We start from the raw sequence: 20,975 nt of genomic DNA, 5'->3' as shown, positions 1-20,975 counted from the left end.
ATTATCCACGCTTTTTAAGGAATTTTTCATGTTACAGGGGTCTGGTGGCGAAAAGTGTTGAGACCTTAGAGGATACAGCTTAGGGACATATAATGACGTTTGGAATCATATATTACCATTATATGTTGTCAAAAATGGCCGTGGTAAGCTTGAGTTCAAGAAATTGATACAAGTTTCGAATGCGTAAATTGACCTTTTAAAGGCAAATTAGATGGTTCCACCGACCAACCCTAATAGACTCCTGAAAAGTGTTAGGGACCATTATAAACATCTCATCAATTTTTATTTTTAGGCGAAAAGTGATCAAAAAATTCCAAAATTGAAGGCTATTATCTACGCTTTTTGTGAATTTTTTTATGTTACGGGGCTCGATGGCGAAAACTCTTGAGAACCTAGGGGATATATCTTAGGGACATATAATGACATTTGGAATCATATATTACCGTTTTATGTTGTCAAAAACGTCCGTGGTAGGCTTGAGTTCACGAAATCGGTACAAGTTTCGAATGCGTAAATTGACCGTGATAAGGAAAATTAGATGGTTCCACCAACCCAATTGGACTCCCGGAGGGCATTAGGGACACAGGTAAACATCTCTGCAATTTTTTTTTCCGGGAGAAAAAAGCTCAATAAATTCCAAAATTGAAGGCTATTATCCACGCTTTTTGAGGAATTTTTTATATTACGGGCCGGTGGCGAAAAGTATTGAGACCCTAGGGGATACATCTTAGGGACATATAATGACATTTAGAATCATTTATTACCATTATAAGTAGTCGAAAATGTCCGTGGTAGGCTTGAGTTCACGAAATCGATACAAGTTTCGAACGCGTAAATTGACCATAATAAGGCAAATTAGATGGTTCCACCGACCCAATTGGACTCCCGGAGGGTATTAGAGACCATGGTAAACATTTCGAAAATTTTTATTTTCGGGCGAAAAATGGTCAAAAAATTCAAAAAATGAAGGTTATTATCCATGCCTTATAAGGAATTTTTCATGTTACAGGGTCTGGTGGCGAAAAGTCTTGAGACCTTAGAGGATACATCTTAGGGACATATAATGACGTTTGGAATCATATATTACCATTATATGTTGTCAAAAATGGCCGTGGTAAGCTTGAGTTCAAGAAATCGATACAAGTTTCGAACGCGTAAATTGACCGTTTAAAGGAAAATTACATGGTTCCACCAACCCTAATAGACTCCCAGAAGCTATAAGGACCATTATAAACATCTCTTCAATTTTTATTTTTAGGCGAAAAGTGATAAAAAAATTCCAAAATTGAATGCTATTATCTAAGCTTTTTGTGAATTTTTTTATGTTACAGGGCTCGGTGGCAAAAACTCTTGAGAACCTAGGGGATATATCTTAGGGACATATAATGACATTTAATTGGAATCATATATTACCGTTTTATGTTGTCAAAAACGTCCGTGGTAGGCTTGATTTCACGAAATCGGTACAAGTTTCGAATGCGTAAATTGACCGTGATAAGGCAAATTAGATGGTTCCACCAACCCAATTGGACTCCCGGAGGGCATTAGGGACACAGGTATACATCTCCGCAATTTTTTTTTCCGGGCGAAAAAAGCTCAAAAATTTCCAAAATTGAAGGCTATTATCCAAGCTTCTATGGATTTTTTTTTTGTTACGGGCCCGGTGTCGAAAAGTCTTGTGACCCTAGGGGATACATCTTAGGGACATATAATGACATTTAGAATCATTTATTACCATTATAAGTTGTCGAAAATGTCCGTGGTAGCCTTGAGTTCACGAAATCGATATAAGTTTCGAACGCGTAAATTGATCGTAATAAGGCAAATTATTTTAGGCGTAAAAAGGTCAAAAAAATTCCAAAATTGAAGGCTGTTATCCACGCTTTTTGAGGAATTTTATACGTTACGGGGCCCGGTGGCGAAAAGTCTTTAGACCCTAGGGGTTACATCTTAGAGATATACAATGACGTTTAGAATCATATATTACCATTATATGTTGTCAAAAATGTCCGTGGTAGGCTTGAGTTCACGAAATCGGTACAAGTTTCGAACAAGTAAATTGACTGTTTTAAGGCAAATTTGATGGTTTCACCCACCCAATTGGACTTCCGGAGGGTATTAGAGAACATGGTAAACATCTCGGCAATTTTTACTTCTTAGCGAAAAATGGTTAAAAAATTCCAAAATTGAAGGTTATTATTCATGCTTTTTGAGGAATTTTTTATGTTACGAGGTCCGGTGGCGACAAGTCCTTAAACCCTAGGGGATACGTCTTAGGGGTCATATAATGCGTTTGGAATCATATATGAATATTATATGTTGTCAAAAATGTATGTGATGGGCTTGAGTTCTCGAAATCGGTATAAGTTTCAAACGGTTAAATTGACCGTTTTAAGGCAAATTGGATGGTTCCACCAACCCAATTGGACTCCCGGAGGATATTAGGGACCTTGGTAAACATCTTGGTAATTTTTATTTCCGGGCGAAAAATGGTCAAAAAAATCTTAAATTGAAGGCTATTATCTACGCTTGAAAAACTTCAATAGGAGCAATAATTGTAAGAAGAGAACTGCCCAAGCACACAAATTCCGTCAGAGAAGGACTGCATTTGGTATGCACAAATTGCCTGACATGGATGCAAGGAATGAATCCTTTAAGAGGTCTATTGTAGACGGTTTCTCTGATACTGAAGCCATATACTGGTCAATGAAGTTCCTCACCAGAGGATACTTTACTGCATTCACCATACGGCTTATCACGGGTGATCATCTGCAGCTTGCATATCCCAGAAGAATATACATCCACTAGTTGATTATACTCCTCATCATAAGACTCGGGTTCCATAAATTCCGGGGTTCCTGTAACACATAAAGCTGTACCATGTTCCAGAACAGTTGCAAGTCCAAAATCACCAATTTTAACCTGGCCTGAATAACCATTAACAAAACTATTCTCACACTTGATATCCTTGTGAATAATTGGTGTATTATGACTGTGAAGATAGTCTAACCCTTTAAGGATCTCTCTCGCCCAGTTCTTGATTGCCTTCCAATTAGTATCGACAAGATAGCTAGCTAAGCCCCTTCAACCCAGCGCAGAGCTTCATAACTAAGTCTTATGATTCGCCAAGACACTTATGTTTCTCACTGTACTGTCGTAAATCCCCAGAGGTGAAGAGCTCAGTGATCATGTTGATGGACTTGTTCCTGTCATCGATCCACAAATATTGTCACAAAATATCTGTCAAATTTTCCTGTTGTAGAAAACTAAAGTATATTATATGCCACAAGCATAATAGCTTGTTTTTATTTCTCTAAATGTGAGGCATGACAATTAGCACATGAAACATTCTAAAAAATATTAAGGTTCTTACAAAAATTTTGTTGGGTAGTCATTACACTACAGTATAATTTAATTTCCAAATTATTTTTTGCCTGCATTACATTGGTTTTAACTGGTTTGCTCATAAGCTTGCACAAGTGAGTAGAAATTACAATGTTTCGTATGTTTTCAATCATCAGCCACAGTACCAGCACCTCCATAATTAAGAGGTAGCAGCTTAGTAGGTATTGATGAAGCTAAAACATTCTTGATGAAAACAAGACAAGCAATGAAGGGACTATGCACCACATAGTTTCTTTTGTTATGAAATTGGATAAATCAAATTATTACAATACAATTAACCTACCAAAACTGTAATTTGATGTATCCAAAAAAAGATCTGAGAGTCGCCTTCAGAAGGGAAACCCAGAGGTATAAGAAGTCTTCTTTGATGATTCTGCCAACCGCTTGATGCCTTTTGAAGCTCCATAATACAACAATAACTCTTTTCTGACTTCCTCCTCTTGGCATCCAACAAACTTCTTCAAGAACCTCTTTTCAGACATCCTCAATGCCGTTATCATTACAGCTTGATTTACTTGTGGACCGAGACCCATTTCTCGCATTTTACTAACCAAGAGCACCCGGGGCCTCAGTATTGTTTCCAAACTACAGAACAACAGAAATGGATAACGACAAATAATGCTCTGTGGCAACTTCATAGTACCCATTATAAAAGTCATATGTCGTCGAACTTTTTCCACTGAAAGAGTCATCAATAATGGCTGTCGACCAATAAATGCCAGTACCTCATCCTCTGAGAAACCATACTTCTCAAGATTTGCAACCTTTTCACGGATAGTCTCGAAGCGTGATACACCAATTATTGTGACCACATACTTGTACATTTTTGAATCACTGCAGATTCCAGTCCTACGTATGTAATCTAGTTTCTCTGGGCTCATATTGGTTCTCTGAGTTAACGTAGGCCTAAGCAAGAGCATGGAAATCACTTCGCTTTTACTGAGACCCATTTTCTCATACACTGAAAATGTAGGTATGACTGTCTTATGAAAGTCGTAGATCAGAAGTGAGGGATTCCTAATGATAGCTCTAACACAAAGAGCCCTTGACTCAAATAGAGATAGTAGATCATTTAGACGTTCATCAAAGCGCCGGTTAATTTGGCATCTCAGAAGGCGCGGACGACAGTGGACCATAGAGACAAGCTCAGAGGATGAGACACCCAATTTACGAAGCAAGTAAAGCTTAGATTCAAGTAAAGAGGGAATAGCATTACGTAATGAAGGCTGGCGGGAGAAAATAGTACTTATCTGGCTTTCACTACAACCATAGTTCCTCAAAACTTCAGTAGAGCATTTTGGGAACTGTACAAACGTTATTACTTCCTGCACACCTTCACCTACAAGTGGAGATGATCTGCTCGAACTTTTAGTTGTAGTCGAGAAAAAACCAGCCTTTACGCAAGGACTTGTATTACGAAAATAATTACAGAAATCAAATTTAATACTCTGAACTGTGAACAGAGTTCTAAACATGCAAAGTTGAGCCTTCATTGTACCTCCAAACCAGGCTTGAGCAATCTGGCAAAGAGGCTACACTGTGATCATTTCCCTATAGAAAACGAAATCAGCTGGTTTTTCCCAGGATATTTACAGTTCCCTCTTTGTTCAACCCCCAATATAATAATAGCTCTTGTACCTACATCAGAAACGAGTAGCAGTATCTAAGTTGCTATATAAAGTAGAATTTTTTTTTAATTTTTCCGCATCAAATTTATGCTTGGAATTTATGAGCAGGAGCCTTAAGATATATAACAGATAACTGACTGAAAAGTAGTCAATATTAAATGACATAACAAGGAAAAGGAAGGACATAAGAATCCATGAAAAACTTTGGCAGCATTAAAAGCAGTAGCAACAAACAAATTAAATTCCAGTATGAAAAGGATAATGTAAGCAAGACTCTAATTACAAGTTTAGATAGGCCAATTACAGTGTAATTGAAATCACAATACGGATTAATCAATTCATCTTCAGCATTCTAGACTTTAATTAAAAAGTCATCCCTATGAAAGCAAAACTCATTACAGTACATGAAAGAGGCAAATCCCACTCAACATAAGGTTACAATCGTGATTCGTGAAGCGAAAATTAAAAAGTCCAGATTCAATTAAATAAGTACAAAATAACATTGGAACCCTAAATTAGATCAACTATAAACCCTAGATTAGATTGTGAAATTGATTACAAAAAGAAACAACTTACTTCAGAAAGCTGCATCAATGGAGAAGGTGGAGTTGCGCTTCAATGGGAAACTCAGAAAGAGACAAGCAGGGCTGCGCTCATCCGTTTCTCTTCTTTCCTTTTTTATGACAATATTTTAACTTAACTCATTCTCTATCCCTTTCTTCAATACCTCATATACCAAACGGGGATTATCAGAGTAGCCTAAACTCAATAAGCTTGAATTTTTTTTAAAATACGTTGTATTATTAAATTAAATAATAGCCCTACGGTATCGATAATAAAAAAGATTTGTAAGGAAAAAAAATACCACAACTTTTATAATCAAAATCATAACTAATTTACATATTTGGCAAGCTCAAGACAGAACAAAACAAACGAAAATAAAGCTACTCCTTGCTTTCTTATTCACATTTACTTATTGTTAATATACTTTAACATGTCTTTTGATACTTTTTTTCTCAAGGATTAGTGTACAAGAAAGTCATAATTTAATGAATTTATTGTAGTTAATCACACTTAAACCCAATTATTAAAAGTTGGTAGGCTTTCTCTTGCACCATAGTTGTCCATAGTGTCTCTTCATCCTTTCCCCCATTTGAAAGCTAGAATTATAGATTAAGTAGTATTCTTGATTTCCCTCTCCTTCCCTCCTCTTCTAATTTTTAGAATTATTCATTATTAGATACAAATGGTCGAGTTTGAATTCAAAAAGTGGACCATAACTCTTCTTCGAATTATTTTTTCTGGATTCACCTAAAGTTCATTTTATCTACAAAATAAGTCAAATGAGTTGAACTACACTTGTCCTTTGAGACGACTCAGTAAGAACCTGATTAGACTGATGGGAGTTGAGTATGCAAGCTTGAACTAGAGCTCACTACTCACTAGCCTCCAATAACTGAGAAATTTTAGAGAGTTTGAAAAATAAAAACAAGAGAACGCAACTTCATGGACAACAAGATGCAGATGGACTTTTCTTATCAGATGTCTCCGAAGAGAGTTAGACTTTTCTTATAGATGTACGATAAGCATGCTTGTATTAGTCGTATATCTCAGTAATAGTGTCAATAAATAGGCAGAAAAAAAAAATATATATATATATATATATATATATATATATATATATATTATCCTGGAAGAGTATCTAACAAAATCTTTGTAAACCCTACTTTAATACTTCAAGTTTGTCTTTGCAAGTAAAAAGCATCATCTCCTCGACTTCTTGAATGTTTTACCACCGCCTTTGTTGCCTTTGCTCGAGTATTTTTCAATTTCCTCACCATCATCATCTCCCCTGCCTTTTCTTTTATTCTTCCCGCCAGATTCCTTTATTTTCTGTGGATGCAAAAGGCACAATATTAAAAACACCAACCTGAACTTAATGTAGACTTTTTAAAAGTAATTTTAAAAAAACCTGAAACACACTAAACACGAAGCCACAAGATATGTACTAGTGTACTACGTATTAAAGATCCATTCAGAGCATAAAACCATTTTAAGCATCAAGATGGAGCATAGCAATGCTACAGAAGGATCTTTAGCTTATGCAAATAGCAAGGTTCACAGAAGGTCAAACACTACATGTGACAATGTCAAATTGGGTCTTGAATTTAGCATTCCATTTATTTATGATCTCAACGAGTATACAGGGCAGCAGGCAATGTACAGGGATCATGAATGTAAATTCAACCTAGTCGCAAACTCATTAAAGTTTATTGTAATCAGAAGATCAAAAATGTAATATGTTAGATTTTTTCTAGCTTGACACAAAAAAGAAGACAAACAGAGAATAATCTAAATCACAAAGGAAACTGTAAACCTAACTCATAAGAACACAATAGATTTTAAGCTAATATACCATATATGATATCCTTTTTGCCTCATTAACACGTTCAGACAGGAGCAGTGCTTCCGCTTCCTCAGCTGGATGCTTCGGTAACTTTTTGCCTGTATCTCAGATAATAAATGAAGGGCTCAAAGAAAACAAATTAATGCTATCATGAACACAAAATGCTGCTCACCTATCAACTTCTCTATCTGGATATAATACTCAACCTCATACTGATTTACTAATGAGATGGCTACCCCTGACCTTCCAGCACGAGCTGTTCTCCCTACCCGATGTATGTAATCCTGAAACCATAATGACATTGTCAAATGAATACAATGGAAGCAAACTGACTACATCACGGTCACATGCCTTAAGCACAAGAACAATTTGTCTACGTCTACTCTGCATTACTTCAAATTGAACTTTGCTCACTGTCAGTAAGCACTTTCACAGTTTCACTTATGGAACAAATGAAAATATGAAATGTTTTCATCCAGTATACATTGGAAGCAATAAGCAAACTGAGTTCTCAGATGACTAGCTAATCTGCAGGAGCAGCAAAAACTGACCTTAGAGTTACTGGGAATTTCATAATTTATCACCATATCCACCGAAGGAATATCGAGCCCTCTACTAGCTACATCAGTGCAAATGAGGATATTGCAATCGCCAGATTTGAACTTGTTCAGCGCCCCGAGTCGTTTTGCCTACCAAATAAGGCAAGGTTATTTCAGAATCAAGCACATACACAATAAGATTCAACTTGAAGGTCAACAAATCTACATATTAGGTTTCATATACTCCCTCCGTTACGAATTGCTCACAACAAACTAGGAGATTGCGGACTCCTAGGCAAAATATTGAAAGCATGATTAACGAAAAATAAGGGCATACACTTGAGTATTAATCAAAAAAAAAAAACAAAGTTCACAACCCAGCAACTTGAATTTACGAACCACCACCACCACCACCTAGCACCACGAAACCACCCAACGCCATCATCTAGTACCACGAAACCAGCCACAATCACCACTTAGCACCACGAAACCACCCAACACCACCACCTAGCAGCGCAAACCAACCACCCAACAGCACGAAACACCGAAACCAGGCCAACAGAACCCAGCAGCACGAACAACCACGCACAACCCAGCAGCACGAACAACTACAGCCCTCCACCACCCACAACCCCAAAACCCACAACCCACGAACCCAGAACCACCAATATTACATCCGATGAACCCTAAACCCAGAATCCAGAACCCAAAACTCAAACCCAAAATTCGAATCCAGAACTCAAACCCAGAACCCCAAAACTCAGAACCCGAAAATATGAACGGAAAGGATGAAAATGACAAACTAATGCCTTCTCTATAATCAAGTATAGCTTCAATTGGTCAAATTTAACCATCGAAACTCTAGATTTTAAGTTTTCATGGTTAAATTTGACCATAAAACCTTCAAGTATGTGCTTCACTGACAATGACGAAACAACAAGAAGAGGAAGAGAGGAAAAACGGAAGCGGCCACAAGCAAAGGGACAGGGGCAGTGACTTCTGACGGCGGTGGTGGTTTCCAAGAATATTGCGATCGAATTGAGGGGAGATGAACAAAGAGAGAAATTTTTGGGTTGATTTAAGAGAGACCGGAGATCGGTGGTGGTGGTGGTGGTTGCCAATGAAGATGAGTATGAATTTAGACGGAAGGGGAATGATTTTGGTGGAAATAATTAAGTAAATCAATGTTAGGGTTTAAGTGAATAAGAGAAAATCAGTAGTTTAATTAGGGTGTTTAAAAATAACTAAGGGTAATTTTGTAAAATCACACATAAAAACTTACTATAAAGGGGAAAAAAAAAGTTTCTTGCGAGTAATAGGGGTGAGCAAAATTATGGGTACCCGGTTCCGAAACTAGAACCAGTTGAGTCACCGGACCCGGAACTGGTTCAACTAGGTCCGAGTCCGGGTCCGGTTCCAAAAACAAGGACTCGGTTGCAACCAATTCCAATTCCAAGTCCTAAGTTTTTGGACCCGGTCAGGTTAATTAGTTTTATATCAGTTTTATTTATACCATGAGAGTTAATTGGAGTTTGCGGCCCATTTTTTTTATCAAGCCCAATAACCCTATATACTGTTTTCTTAATCATATATAATAAACATATCAACCAAACCCATAAAGTTAAAACTATCTCTACAGCCGTCGTATGGCTCATACCTCAGATTCACTCTCTTCCTCTCACGTACTCTTACTTCCCATTTAATCTCTTTCATCTCTTAGCTAGTCTCACTATAAATCTTATTTTATTCCCTTCTTTTCAATTATCTCTACAAATGAAACTAAAGTAGTGAATGCTTACAACTAGATGAAAGCAAATGTATACAAAAATGAACATGCAAACATACAAAAGGAATCTACTACTCTACTAGTAAGCTGAGTTATTTCTTTTATTTTTTTTGTTTTATATATAAATAAATGCACTATTGTTAATGATTAGCTAATCTTTTGAGGTTAATTTTAAGACATTTGATTATATGAGATTTAATTTCGAAGTCAGATTGTTTTTTGGTTGAAGCCATAGCGCCGCGATCCAATTAGATGATGATAAGTCGGGTACCCGGTTTTGGAACCGGTTCCAACTGGATCCAGGACCAGTTCCGAGTTTATTGGACCCGATTAGGACCAGTTCCAATATCGGGTCCAATTTTTTGGACCCGGTACTAACCGGGTCCGGTTCCAATTCCCTTCAACTTGATCATGCTCACCTCTAGCGATTAATATGTAACGGCCATTTTTAGTAATTGTTGCGAGTAATATGTGACGGAGGGAGTATAAAATATGTAAAAAAAAATGTAAGAAAAAATGTATGGTGATATACAATAAAATAAAAGCAAAGGCAAGAAGCAAACCTGAGACATATGCCCATTGATGGGAACAGCCCTAAAACCAAGGTTACGAAGCATGAGTGCTAGCAGATTAGTTGCATCACATGTACGAGTGAAAACCATAGTGCTTCCCGGTGTATCCGTCAATATATATACAAAATAGTAATCCTGAGAAAAATGAAAGTATAGCAAAGAATAAAACTTCATAAAAATCTCAAATAATATGATATATCACTAAAAATAACTACAAAGTCCGGGAGCATATATGTTAGTACTGTGGTTGATGTTGCATTATCCTACAAGCATGTGTTTATCATGATAGATACTATGGGTTTTGGTTTGGATCATCACGGGAAGGCCGAAGGCATATCTTGTTTCAACACTTTCAAAGTGCCTTGTAGGAGGGAATGGAATAGACTTGTTACTTGTGTTATTCTTTCATACTTTGCTTGGCCTAATGGTTCTGGTTTGTGTTAGCTAGTTATTTGGGCTGATCGGGTTCATTAACTAAGCTAATTAGGCAGGTTAGCTTGGGCTCTATGTTTAGTTAGGTTTCAAAACTTTGTTGTTTCCTATTCCTAGTTGGGGTAAGGAGGATATATTATTCAGTTATAACTTATTAGTAAAGAGAACAACACTAATTAGAAGATGGACAATAAGAATTGAGTTTGGGTGCATAGCTTTTTGCTATTATATTGAGAATTGAACTCAGAAGTAAATTCAGAGTTAAATTGTTGTCTCACAAGAGATTCAGAGGGGTTACAATATTATTACCCTGAAGATTATCTAAGAAGGATCAAGTTTCATATCAGTATACACATTGAAATCTTAATAGTGCTCTGCGGCTTAGCACACCAATAAATGAGTAAAACAAAATTATAAGGAAAAGTGAAAGAGTCAAAGAAGACATATAAATGTGATCTCAAGTCCTCAAAGCAACAAAATGATTTTACATTGTATCTAGTCATAGAGACAGCTTCAGTTTAAAACCAATTGTGAATAGAAACATCACAACATACAAGAGAACACAGATAACTAGCCAGAAGTACACAATAGAATGCATCAACATGATACACCTTAAATTTAGAATACTTGTAAGCAAAGCACAACCGTCACCAACAAATTAAGTTGAGGAAATCTGAAGCTGAAACATTTATCTAATGGATCCGCATTGGAATATTAATTTTGGAAACTTTTCACACTGGTATTGCAAAAGTATCTTCATTTTTTATTTTTATTTTTTTTTGGGTAGTATTACAGTCAAGTGAATATTTTTTTTCTTCCATAAAGCATTTGTGCCTCCTTAGTCCCACAGTCATTATTATCACTGTTAGGCTTTGGTATGAGTATTGGTAAAGGCTTTTGATAAGATAAGAAATAGATTATCAAAAGAGTTTGGGTATGACCAGGCACCAGAGAATAACAAAACATCAAAATGAAGGGTGGTGATTTTCAACAACAGAAAAAGGCAACTAAATATAGGAGTTGCCTTCCCTATGACGAAGGGCTAACTGGGGGCCATGCTTTTTTTATTTTATCCCAGAACAAAGGATAAACCTGGGTATTTAGAGACTAAAAGTGAGAATAACAAAGCAGATGAAGTTTGATAGATAAAATCTAGAAAACAACAATATTAAAGGATGTTCAAGCATTTAAGATGCTTGATTCTCTCCCAAATTCCCAAATCTAAAAGCTAACTTCATCAATATCAACATGCCCTTCCAGAGCTTTTCCTCTAGCTACCCAGCAAGCGTATTATTCATGTCACGAAAAACCGAATCATAATGCAACTGCCTGAAGTGCCCCTCCCCCTTCTACTGATGCTTAGTATTGTACTGGAGTTCTTAGGCCTAAGTATCAGCCTACATCTAGGGTTTCTCACGTTTGAACTCAGTAGATTGTTGTAGAGGAAATGCCCTCTTTGTTTGTAGCTTGCGCCTATAATTATGCAATAGTATATTATCTCTGAAAAACAACTATAAACAATTTATAGATGAAAAAATCATGATTACATAAATTGAGATATCCACAGTTCTTCACGCTGGCTATAAAACTAATTCAAGTCTTTCATTTTTTTTCTTAGGCAATTCTTCCTCAATTTTATTCTTTCACCTAATAATATAGATCAACATATCACACTAAGACGCCATAGAATCAAATTTCCCAATCACAGATTGTAAAAGTCACAGCAACAAGCCAACAAGGTATATCACTAATATCAGTGTCAGAAACTACATTCACAACACAGGGTCAGAACACAACAATAAGAGGAGGAACCATGTAGATGAACAAACCTTGTATTTAGCAGCAATGAAAAGATGTAGCTGCTTCAAAGTGTCAACTGTAGAATATTTTGAGTCTGACTCGATCTGGAAGAGATAAATATATCAATAGGGAAAATAGAAGAAACATATAAGTAAAAAGAGAGGAAATATGAGTATATGACACAGCACATCGAAACCTTACCTTCACTGGGTTCCTTAAACAAGCCCTTTGGAGCTTCTTGACCTGCAAACAAAAAAGGGCTTTCTAGTTAAATATATCCCTCTTCTTATCGGAAAATATCAGCTTCAAAAGCTAATACAATTTTTTTTTAAAAGACTAGCTACAAATACCCAAAGAGAAGGAGAAAACAAAACAGGTCAAAGCCATGTCAACTATCTAGAAAAACTCGTGATGAACAAAAGTAATTTAATGTCATCAATGAAAGCTTCACAAAGTATGGGAAAAGATCATAAACAATCATATTACATGCTAACCTTTTTGGTCATAGTGGCAGAAAACAAGTAAGTCCTCCTCTCAACAGGAATAACTTTTAAAATGTCATCAAGTGCTTTTTCGAAGTCCTGATTCAACAATCTATCAGCCTCATCCAATACCTGCACATTAATTAAAGTAATCATTAGTAGCTCCATAAGATCAAAGCGGGTTGGTTGAAATGTAAGAGTGCGACAGGTTTTTTTATGTGATCCCGGCATACCACATAGATTAAAAGGAAAATTCTACCAAACGGCAATAACGCCGGCTTTGGGTCGTAAAGTGATATATCTATTTAATATAGTGATTTACCCCCATCCCTTGTCATATTTAGGAGTATTTTTGGCTCTTTAGAGCCACTTTAATTGCTAATGTGTGCTTTCTAGTGTTTTCGTAGTTTTGGTAGCATTTTGTAGGAAATTGCACATTTGGAGCTTTTTCCCGGGATTATTTAGAACTACTACGAGCATTGGAGGAGCAAAACCATCTCTTGTAGCCCAGGGACGGTTGGAGTCATCAAACCGATAATTAAGGGCTCGACATGTAAGAAGCCGAGGCTACGGCCCGAGTGATTCAAGCCCCAAGGCGGAAATAAGCGTTTAGGCCGAGTTAATAGCCCAAACGGAAGTCCAAGGAAGAGCCCAAGGCTTTGCCCGAAGGCGCGTCCGGCCGGCGTGGTGGAAGAACAAAGGAAGCTTACCTTGCCCTGTTTCGCACCCGACCGGGCACGAGAGGAGTCTCAAGAATCAAAAAGGCGGGCCCGGCCGGGCAAGCTGGTGCCCGACCGAGCGCGTGTCTTGAAGATTGAATTCGACGTTTTCTTTACTTAGATTTTAATTAGGATTTTTACATTTTGTATAAATACGTTTTAGTTTCGTTTAATACAATTACTCTCTTTCATTAGTTTAATCTTCTCTTAAACTTAAACTTCTCTCTTGTTTCTCTCTCTACAACTCTTGGTTTAATTCAATTCATTATTTTTATTTACTTTGGTAACAATTTCTTCCCTTTTTATTTCAGTAATTTTTTTGCTTTTGTTCATCATGTTTTGCCTAATTGCTTTGATTAGTTTAGATTTAATTATGTGTGAGTATATTATTTTCTAGGGTTGTGGGGATCCATAAATAATATGAAGGGGTAATTTATCATTGTTAATTGCCAATGCTTGATTAATTTCTTATTGATTGATTTAATGCTATGCAATTATATTAGGTATGGTTTAATTTAGGGCTGAGTAAAACTACCCGAAAAACCGATCCGTAACCGTTCCGAAAATTAGGGTACCCGATCCGATAACCATAACGGTTCGGGTACCCGTTCCGATAATTTGTTATCGTGTATGGTTATGGGTATCATTTTAAAATTAACGGTTACCCGACCCGATCCGATACGCATTTTTTTTGCTTTTTTTCCCTACTTAAATCTATTAATATAAATCTAAACTTTTACTTTACTTTATAATCACTTTATAATATCAATGATTAGTAATATTATTAATAATTTGGTTAAGATCATATGGTATTGTTTTTAATTAGTTGTAAATTATATCATAATAACTACATAATTAAGTTTAATTATCATTATTAGATATCTTATTGGGTACCCGATAACCGATCCGAAAATCCGGGTACCCGAAATTTGGGTACCCGAACTTATCGGTTCTGGTTATGGGTATCACTTTTAGTGATTTTGGTTATCGGGTACCCGAACCGTTAGTACACGGGTACCCGTTCCATGCTCACCCCTAGTTTAATTGTATGAGTTTAGCAATATTGACTTGAGATTCGACTAATGAGAATTGATGTTTAGGCTTAATTTCAATAAGCAGGTTAATTTATAAATGGTTAAGTCAAGATTCGACAGATGCGATTTAATACTAGTAGATTAATTATGTGATTGTAATACGTAACGAAAGTCTTTTATGATTTGATTAATTGATGCATTATTAATTGGTGAACCTATATCCTAGGCTTTTATTATTTGATTTTCTCCCTACTTTCATCTCCCTTAGTTTAATTTATCAGATCTATAGTTTAGTTACTTAATAATTTAAATTATATTAATTAATTAGGAATAGGAACACTTGTTTTCCCGTGGTTCGACCCTTCTTCCCTATCTGCATAGTTAGAGGACTTAGGAATTATTTTTGACTAGGTTATACGACTTTATCCTGTCAAGGCATTGCCACGTGCATAACATGAATGTAGCGGGGATGCATGCCATGAATGTGTAGCCATATAAGAAAGGATCAGTTGAGAAATGAGATAATTAGGAAGAAAGTAGGGGTTACATCGATTGAGTACAAGATGAGGGAGAATCACTTAAAATGGTTTGGCCATGTAAAAAGGAAACCAAGTGACACTTGGTAAGGGAGGCATTAAAATTTGCAAAGTGTTAGGAAAGCGAGAGGTAGAGGAAGACCTAAGAAAACATAGAAAAGGGTGATTGATAGTGACATGAGTGCTTTGAGGATTAAGGAAAATATAGTGTTATATAGGGCGGTGTGGAAGGAGAAAATTCACGTTAGCGACGTGTCGTGCTTGAATATATACTTTCTAAATTTAATTTCGTATTTAATTTTATTATATTGTCCCACTAATGCTTTATGAACTTTATTGTTTTCCTTTTCAAAAGCTATCTCAAACCTTTCCATTTTTTACTCCAACGTTTTAACCACTTCTTTAAAATTTTCTTGAATTTTATTCTTCAAACCACCGATATTCCTATCAATACTTCGGTTATCTTTTTAACTCCCTTAATTTTTATGGATGTTTTTTTGTTTGCTCACTTTACTCACCTTTTTCAAACCCTTTGAAATGATTATCTTGTTATGTCCCTTTCTTTATATCGTATGATTTCTTATGATGATTCATGTTAGCGGACCCCAAATTGTTTTTGGGACTAAGGCTTTGTTGTTGTATTAGTAGAAAAATCAAAGGGCAAAGAAACCTACAAATAAAAAGACATGTACACAAATGGAACTAGCACCTACAAACATTAAACAAGAAACAATTAACCTTTGCCACACATCAGCAAGATTCCACAATCTAACATTCCAGCAAGCTTAACATCAAACTTAATTTCAAATGTCAAGGATTCAAACTTCTGAACTTTTAACCTTTTTTTTCTAACATTTACAGCTTTACATTTAGAAGCTGATAGATGGGTAACACCATGTCATCACCAATCCTGCCTTTAAGAATACGCTGGCAAGAGTAACAAAAGCATTTGAAGAGTCTTTGTAAAACAAATCAAAGTTTTTTTCTTTTTTTTATTCTTTTGAATCAATAAAACCAGGAGGAAAAAAAAATCCAGTGTCCTCTAAAATTAGTTCCAATGTAAGTTTAGGAAAGTATCTTAAGGGAGTAAAGGAGTTTTGAGCTCCAAACTAGATAATTATAATAGATATCACCAAATACTTGACAGAGTAAAAATTGAAGCCAAACACAACAGTAGGAATGTTGTAGCCAGAAATAGTATTTAAGTAGCTTTAAGAGCTCCAGTAGATCTTTAGCTCAAGCTCAAGGTGAGTAATAAATAGAAATGAGCTTGAATTTGTCTCCAAGATTCCAAGTCTAGTCAAGTTAAGCCAGCTCGAGATCGACATGGCTTTTTTTATCAACTTTACTTTACATAACATAAGACTGGACAGTGGAAAAAAAAGGATGTAGTAGAGAAGGTTGCTTTCGATCCAAACAATGTGGTATACCCCACGGAACATATTGAAGACTCAATACTAGAATCCAAGGAAAAATTCTTTGTATCTTTACAAACACCTAACTTCCTTTTTGCATCAATCCATAGAGTATCCTTAACAAACTTTTTGGTCAACACCCCAACCAATTAGGCATTTCTTCTTAGTAGACTATGTAAAGCATGATTTCAATTGTCTTGGTATTAGAATGTATTTTCAGCTACAAATCAATAGAATATCAAATAAATATTTTAGAATAAAGGCAAAGGTGGAAACAAAACAAGGAAAGATCCGGACGAACCAGGTTGCCTTGTCGAGCTTTGTTTAAGGGAGACTAGGGGGCAATTGTTTTGGGGTCTTCAAAAATGAGAAAGGGAAACATCCTTACTTAGACTCTTCATATTACACCCATGTTGGCTACTCGACACTCAAACATCTCTAGGACGCATCAACCCTTCATTATTGAACTTTTTTCATGAAAAACCCTCACATAATAGCCTAGTCAGACACTTAGACAAGTAATTCTTCCTTTCTTCTTTCATAGTTCCATCTCTTTCTTGTTTCCTTTCCCTTTTCTCTGTACAAAACAAACACCCCATAGGAGTAATTTAGAAAAAGAAAAAAAAAACACTATTTTCATACTAGTTTTGCTCCACTCTTTTTCTTGCAATAGTTGTTTAGGGGTGCATGAGAGCACAGAAATGACGAACCAACAAAATTTTAAGAACGCTGTTCATGTTAAGCATTTTTATTATTTTATTGATGCTTTTTAATACATCCTTATTAAAGTTGAAATTATCTTAAGTGATCTTATAGCTTGAGAACATCATAATTGTATGCCCCACTATCTCCACGCTAATTTAGGATGATGCCCTTGCTGACTTACCCATGCAACTTCTTATCCCTCCTCACCCTTAGGGAAGGGGGAAGGGGGCAAAAAAACAGAGAGTCTACCATTTTTAAAAGTTAAAACATAGGTCTAAAGTACCACTTAAGCGCCTTGGAACTGTACATTAAAACCCGTCCACCCACGATTACATTTAAGGAAAACCTAAATCAAATAGGGAAATTTTAAGTGTACTCTAGAAATCTAGAGCACCAAATGGTCACCTAATTGCAAATAGAACTTAAGCCTTTAAGCAACATGAATGCAAAAACAATAGCATTGAGCTGCAACTTATCCCCTAGTAAGCTATCCACAAGACAGATTGTTTAGAAGTATTTTGCGCGTCCTCTATCTCAAATCAATCAATCAATCAAAGCCTTAATTTCATAAGTAAGGTCAGCTACATGAACCAATTTGATTATTCCGTGTGGTCATCCACAAAAATCTTCCTCCTCCAACCCGTACGATCCAAAACCTCATCCTCATGCAAGTCCATATACTTCATATTCATCTTAACTCCTTTGAACCAAGTCATTTTCGGTCTCCCTCTCCCTCGTTTAACCCACCCCTCCATGGTCCCACTCTTCCACTCTTCGTAACAGTGCACCCTCAAGTCTTCGTCTTGCATGCCCAAACAAACGCAGACGATTTTCCCTTAGTTTGAGTGCAATGCCTACCACACCTACTTTCTTGCGAATTTACCTCATTCCTGATTCTATTCCTTAGAGTGTTCCCACACATCCACCTTAACATGCGCAATTGTATAACCTCCATCTTTCTAATGTGCTCTTCTTAGAAGCCCAACATTTGGTACCATAGCCTTAACATCTCCTATCTCAAATATGCCTATACATATTTTGAAAATTGAATAGGAAAACCCTATTGAATGACAATAGATATTATCATTCACTTCAAAGATAACCCTAGCAGTCAATAAGAAAAAATCATAAACATCAATGAGGCCTTGGTCTAGTGGTTACATGTTCCCCCACTCTTTGAAGCTCATTAAGACCCCAAAAACAAAAAAAATAAGGAAACTCATAAATGTTTGATTAGAATATTAGATAGATATTAAGACATAAAAAAGGAAAGATAAAATTTGTCGGTGAGTTTAATAAATCAAGCGGCCCTGCTTGGTGTGGTTTTCTGCAAATCTGCAATCACCTCATAAAGATATTAAGAGATATTATGACCGAGGTTCTGTCTTAAAGGCCAATACGGATAAACAAGAATTACATTTAAGGAACGAAGCCAATTCTCTTCACCTTATATTCAAGGCACCAAATTCTGTTTACTAATTAAAACAAATTTATACTGATTGTACATGTTACATGTGATTAAGTACAACACCTGATAAAATCAAAGTCATTCAGCTAAGCAGGAATTACACAAACAAAAAAATTAAACAGAACAATGAATACAGCATTCCAAAGAAAAAAACATAGGAAATATTAGCAGCAAAAATACCAGATATTTCAAGGGACGAAGTGAAAACCCCTTGGTATTTGTCAAATGATCCATAAGGCGTCCAGGTGTTCCTACCTATAGAAAAGAAATAATAAATGACAAAACATAACAGCAAAAAAACTAACCCAGTATCACATTTAAATATGCTTCTAAACACCTCTACATAATTTTTAAATGCACAGACACACACTAACAGACTTGTAAAACTTCCAAATTAGTTCTACATGCAATATGCACGGGTATACTCCATAGTTACTGGTAATGTAGCACCTATAACATTAGATTTATAAGAAAGGAAAATTTCAACATTTATACAATAATTTATTCAAAATCCTTAGAACAACTCAAATCATGTATTACAATAAACAAATAAATAAATAAAAAGTGAATGATCACGTACTACAATGTGAGGCCGTCTTGCAAGAGCAATCTGCTGCTGGTTCATGTCCACTCCCCCAACAAGCTATAAAAGATATAAAGCAGTCAGCAATCATGGTACTTGCTTTATAAAAATTTAAAAATAAAAAATAAAAAATATCATAAAACTCACTACAAAAAAGGCAACTACTTTCAATCATTCATCAGATATCAAAATGTAAAAAAGACATAAAGCTCTGAGAAAGTTGAGCAGTATTGCACACAAAGGCAAGAAAGGAATCAGCTCATTAACAAACTTACCACTGCTGTTCTTAATCCAATGCTAGCTCCTAACGCTTCAAATTGTTCGGCAATTTGGATTGCAAGCTCCCTGGTGTAACAAAACAGCCAAAAATAAGCAAAAGGATAATTCTAGAGGCATCATAAGCTCATTTAATGGAAATGCATTACTGAGCGAGAACAAACTAAGGCCAAAATTCCCAGTGTTAGATACATCAAACAGAAAGCAAACATAACCTTTATCATAAACAAATACTAGTAAAATTGAAATATATAGTAACAATGACTCCTCAAGGCTTCCTTAGATGGTGGAGTATATACTGTATCAAGTTTATGTCGTCTTATGATAGAAGCTGTAAGTTATTCAAATTAAAGACAGTAACGACATAACGAAACAGCCGGTAATAGGACTAACTATAAAGGGAACTCAACCATTCAACACTGAAGCATTAAACAAAAAATCAACAGCTTCATTAACCAAAAGCTCACCGAGTGGGCAAAAGCACGCAACCGAAGAATGGCTGAGGTGATTTGGCTTCCAGTAAAGCCTGAATTATTGGCAATGCAAAAGCTCCGGTTTTACCAGACCCGGTTTGAGCAAGTCCAATTATATCCTTGCCTATTCGAAAATCAACAATTGTAAATCAACAAAAATTATACGAGTAACAATTAATTAAATTAACAGAAACTGAAACAATTAATCAATTAACAGAAACTCAAACAATTAATCAATTAACAGAAACTCAAACAATTAATAAGATAATTATGAAAAATTAACAGAATTCGAAACAATTAATCGTATAATTATGGTAAATTAACAGGAATATTAAAAAAAAAACCTGCAAGAGCATGAGGAATGGAATCAGCTTGAATTTTAGTAGGAGCAGTCCATCCTAATTTGTGACAAGCTTCAACCAAAAGATCGCAAATATTTAGGTCTTTGAATGATTTCACTTCTTCTCGGTTATCTTCCTCCATTTTTGTTAATGGCAAAATGCAAACAGAGGAGAATTCGCAACAGCAAATAATTAGGGAAGCAAACGCAAGAATAACCCAATTGAAGTCGAGAACACTACTACTACGACTACAACTACAACTACAACTACAACTCAGGTTTAGGGTTTTGTAAAGCTGTCAAGCCTTATTAGTTTACTCGTTTTTTTTATTTCAGCCTTATTAGTTAATTCGTTGTATGGGACAATTCACCAGA

General features: G+C 35.9%; 3 protein-coding genes across 3 annotated transcripts; all 3 read right to left on the bottom strand.

Moving 5' to 3' along the window:
- Positions 1-2,703: 2,703 nt before the first annotated feature.
- LOC145633253 (serine/threonine-protein kinase WNK8-like) lies at positions 2,704-3,542 on the bottom strand. Its single transcript, XM_081685517.1, has 2 exons — positions 3,531-3,542; positions 2,704-3,045 (listed from the first exon to the last, which is right to left on the bottom strand). The coding sequence occupies exons 1-2, from the start codon at positions 3,540-3,542 to the stop codon at positions 2,704-2,706; spliced, it is 354 nt and encodes a 117-aa protein (XP_081541643.1).
- On the bottom strand, positions 3,445-5,762 carry LOC145631239 (uncharacterized). The gene is made up of 2 exons (XM_081683329.1): positions 5,610-5,762; positions 3,445-5,043 (listed from the first exon to the last, which is right to left on the bottom strand). The coding sequence occupies exon 2, from the start codon at positions 4,896-4,898 to the stop codon at positions 3,735-3,737; it is 1,164 nt and encodes a 387-aa protein (XP_081539455.1). The 5' UTR covers positions 4,899-5,043; positions 5,610-5,762; the 3' UTR covers positions 3,445-3,734.
- A 920-nt stretch (positions 5,763-6,682) lies between these two features.
- LOC145632456 (DEAD-box ATP-dependent RNA helicase 10-like) lies at positions 6,683-20,916 on the bottom strand. The gene is made up of 13 exons (XM_081684834.1): positions 20,605-20,916; positions 20,255-20,384; positions 19,787-19,856; positions 19,509-19,571; positions 19,109-19,183; positions 13,064-13,183; positions 12,771-12,812; positions 12,599-12,673; positions 10,329-10,472; positions 7,992-8,129; positions 7,613-7,724; positions 7,450-7,538; positions 6,683-6,926 (listed from the first exon to the last, which is right to left on the bottom strand). Exons 1-13 carry the CDS (start codon positions 20,741-20,743, stop codon positions 6,798-6,800), a joined length of 1,326 nt encoding a protein of 441 aa, XP_081540960.1. The 5' UTR covers positions 20,744-20,916; the 3' UTR covers positions 6,683-6,797.
- Between the last annotated feature and the right edge of the window lie 59 nt (positions 20,917-20,975).

Source organism: Chenopodium album, chromosome 5 (assembly GCF_948465745.1).
Source record: "Chenopodium album chromosome 5, dcCheAlbu1.1, whole genome shotgun sequence".
Lineage (NCBI taxonomy): Eukaryota > Viridiplantae > Streptophyta > Magnoliopsida > Caryophyllales > Amaranthaceae > Chenopodium > Chenopodium album.
Note: the sequence above shows the minus strand (reverse complement) of the source record. Positions and strands in the feature narration are given on the sequence as shown.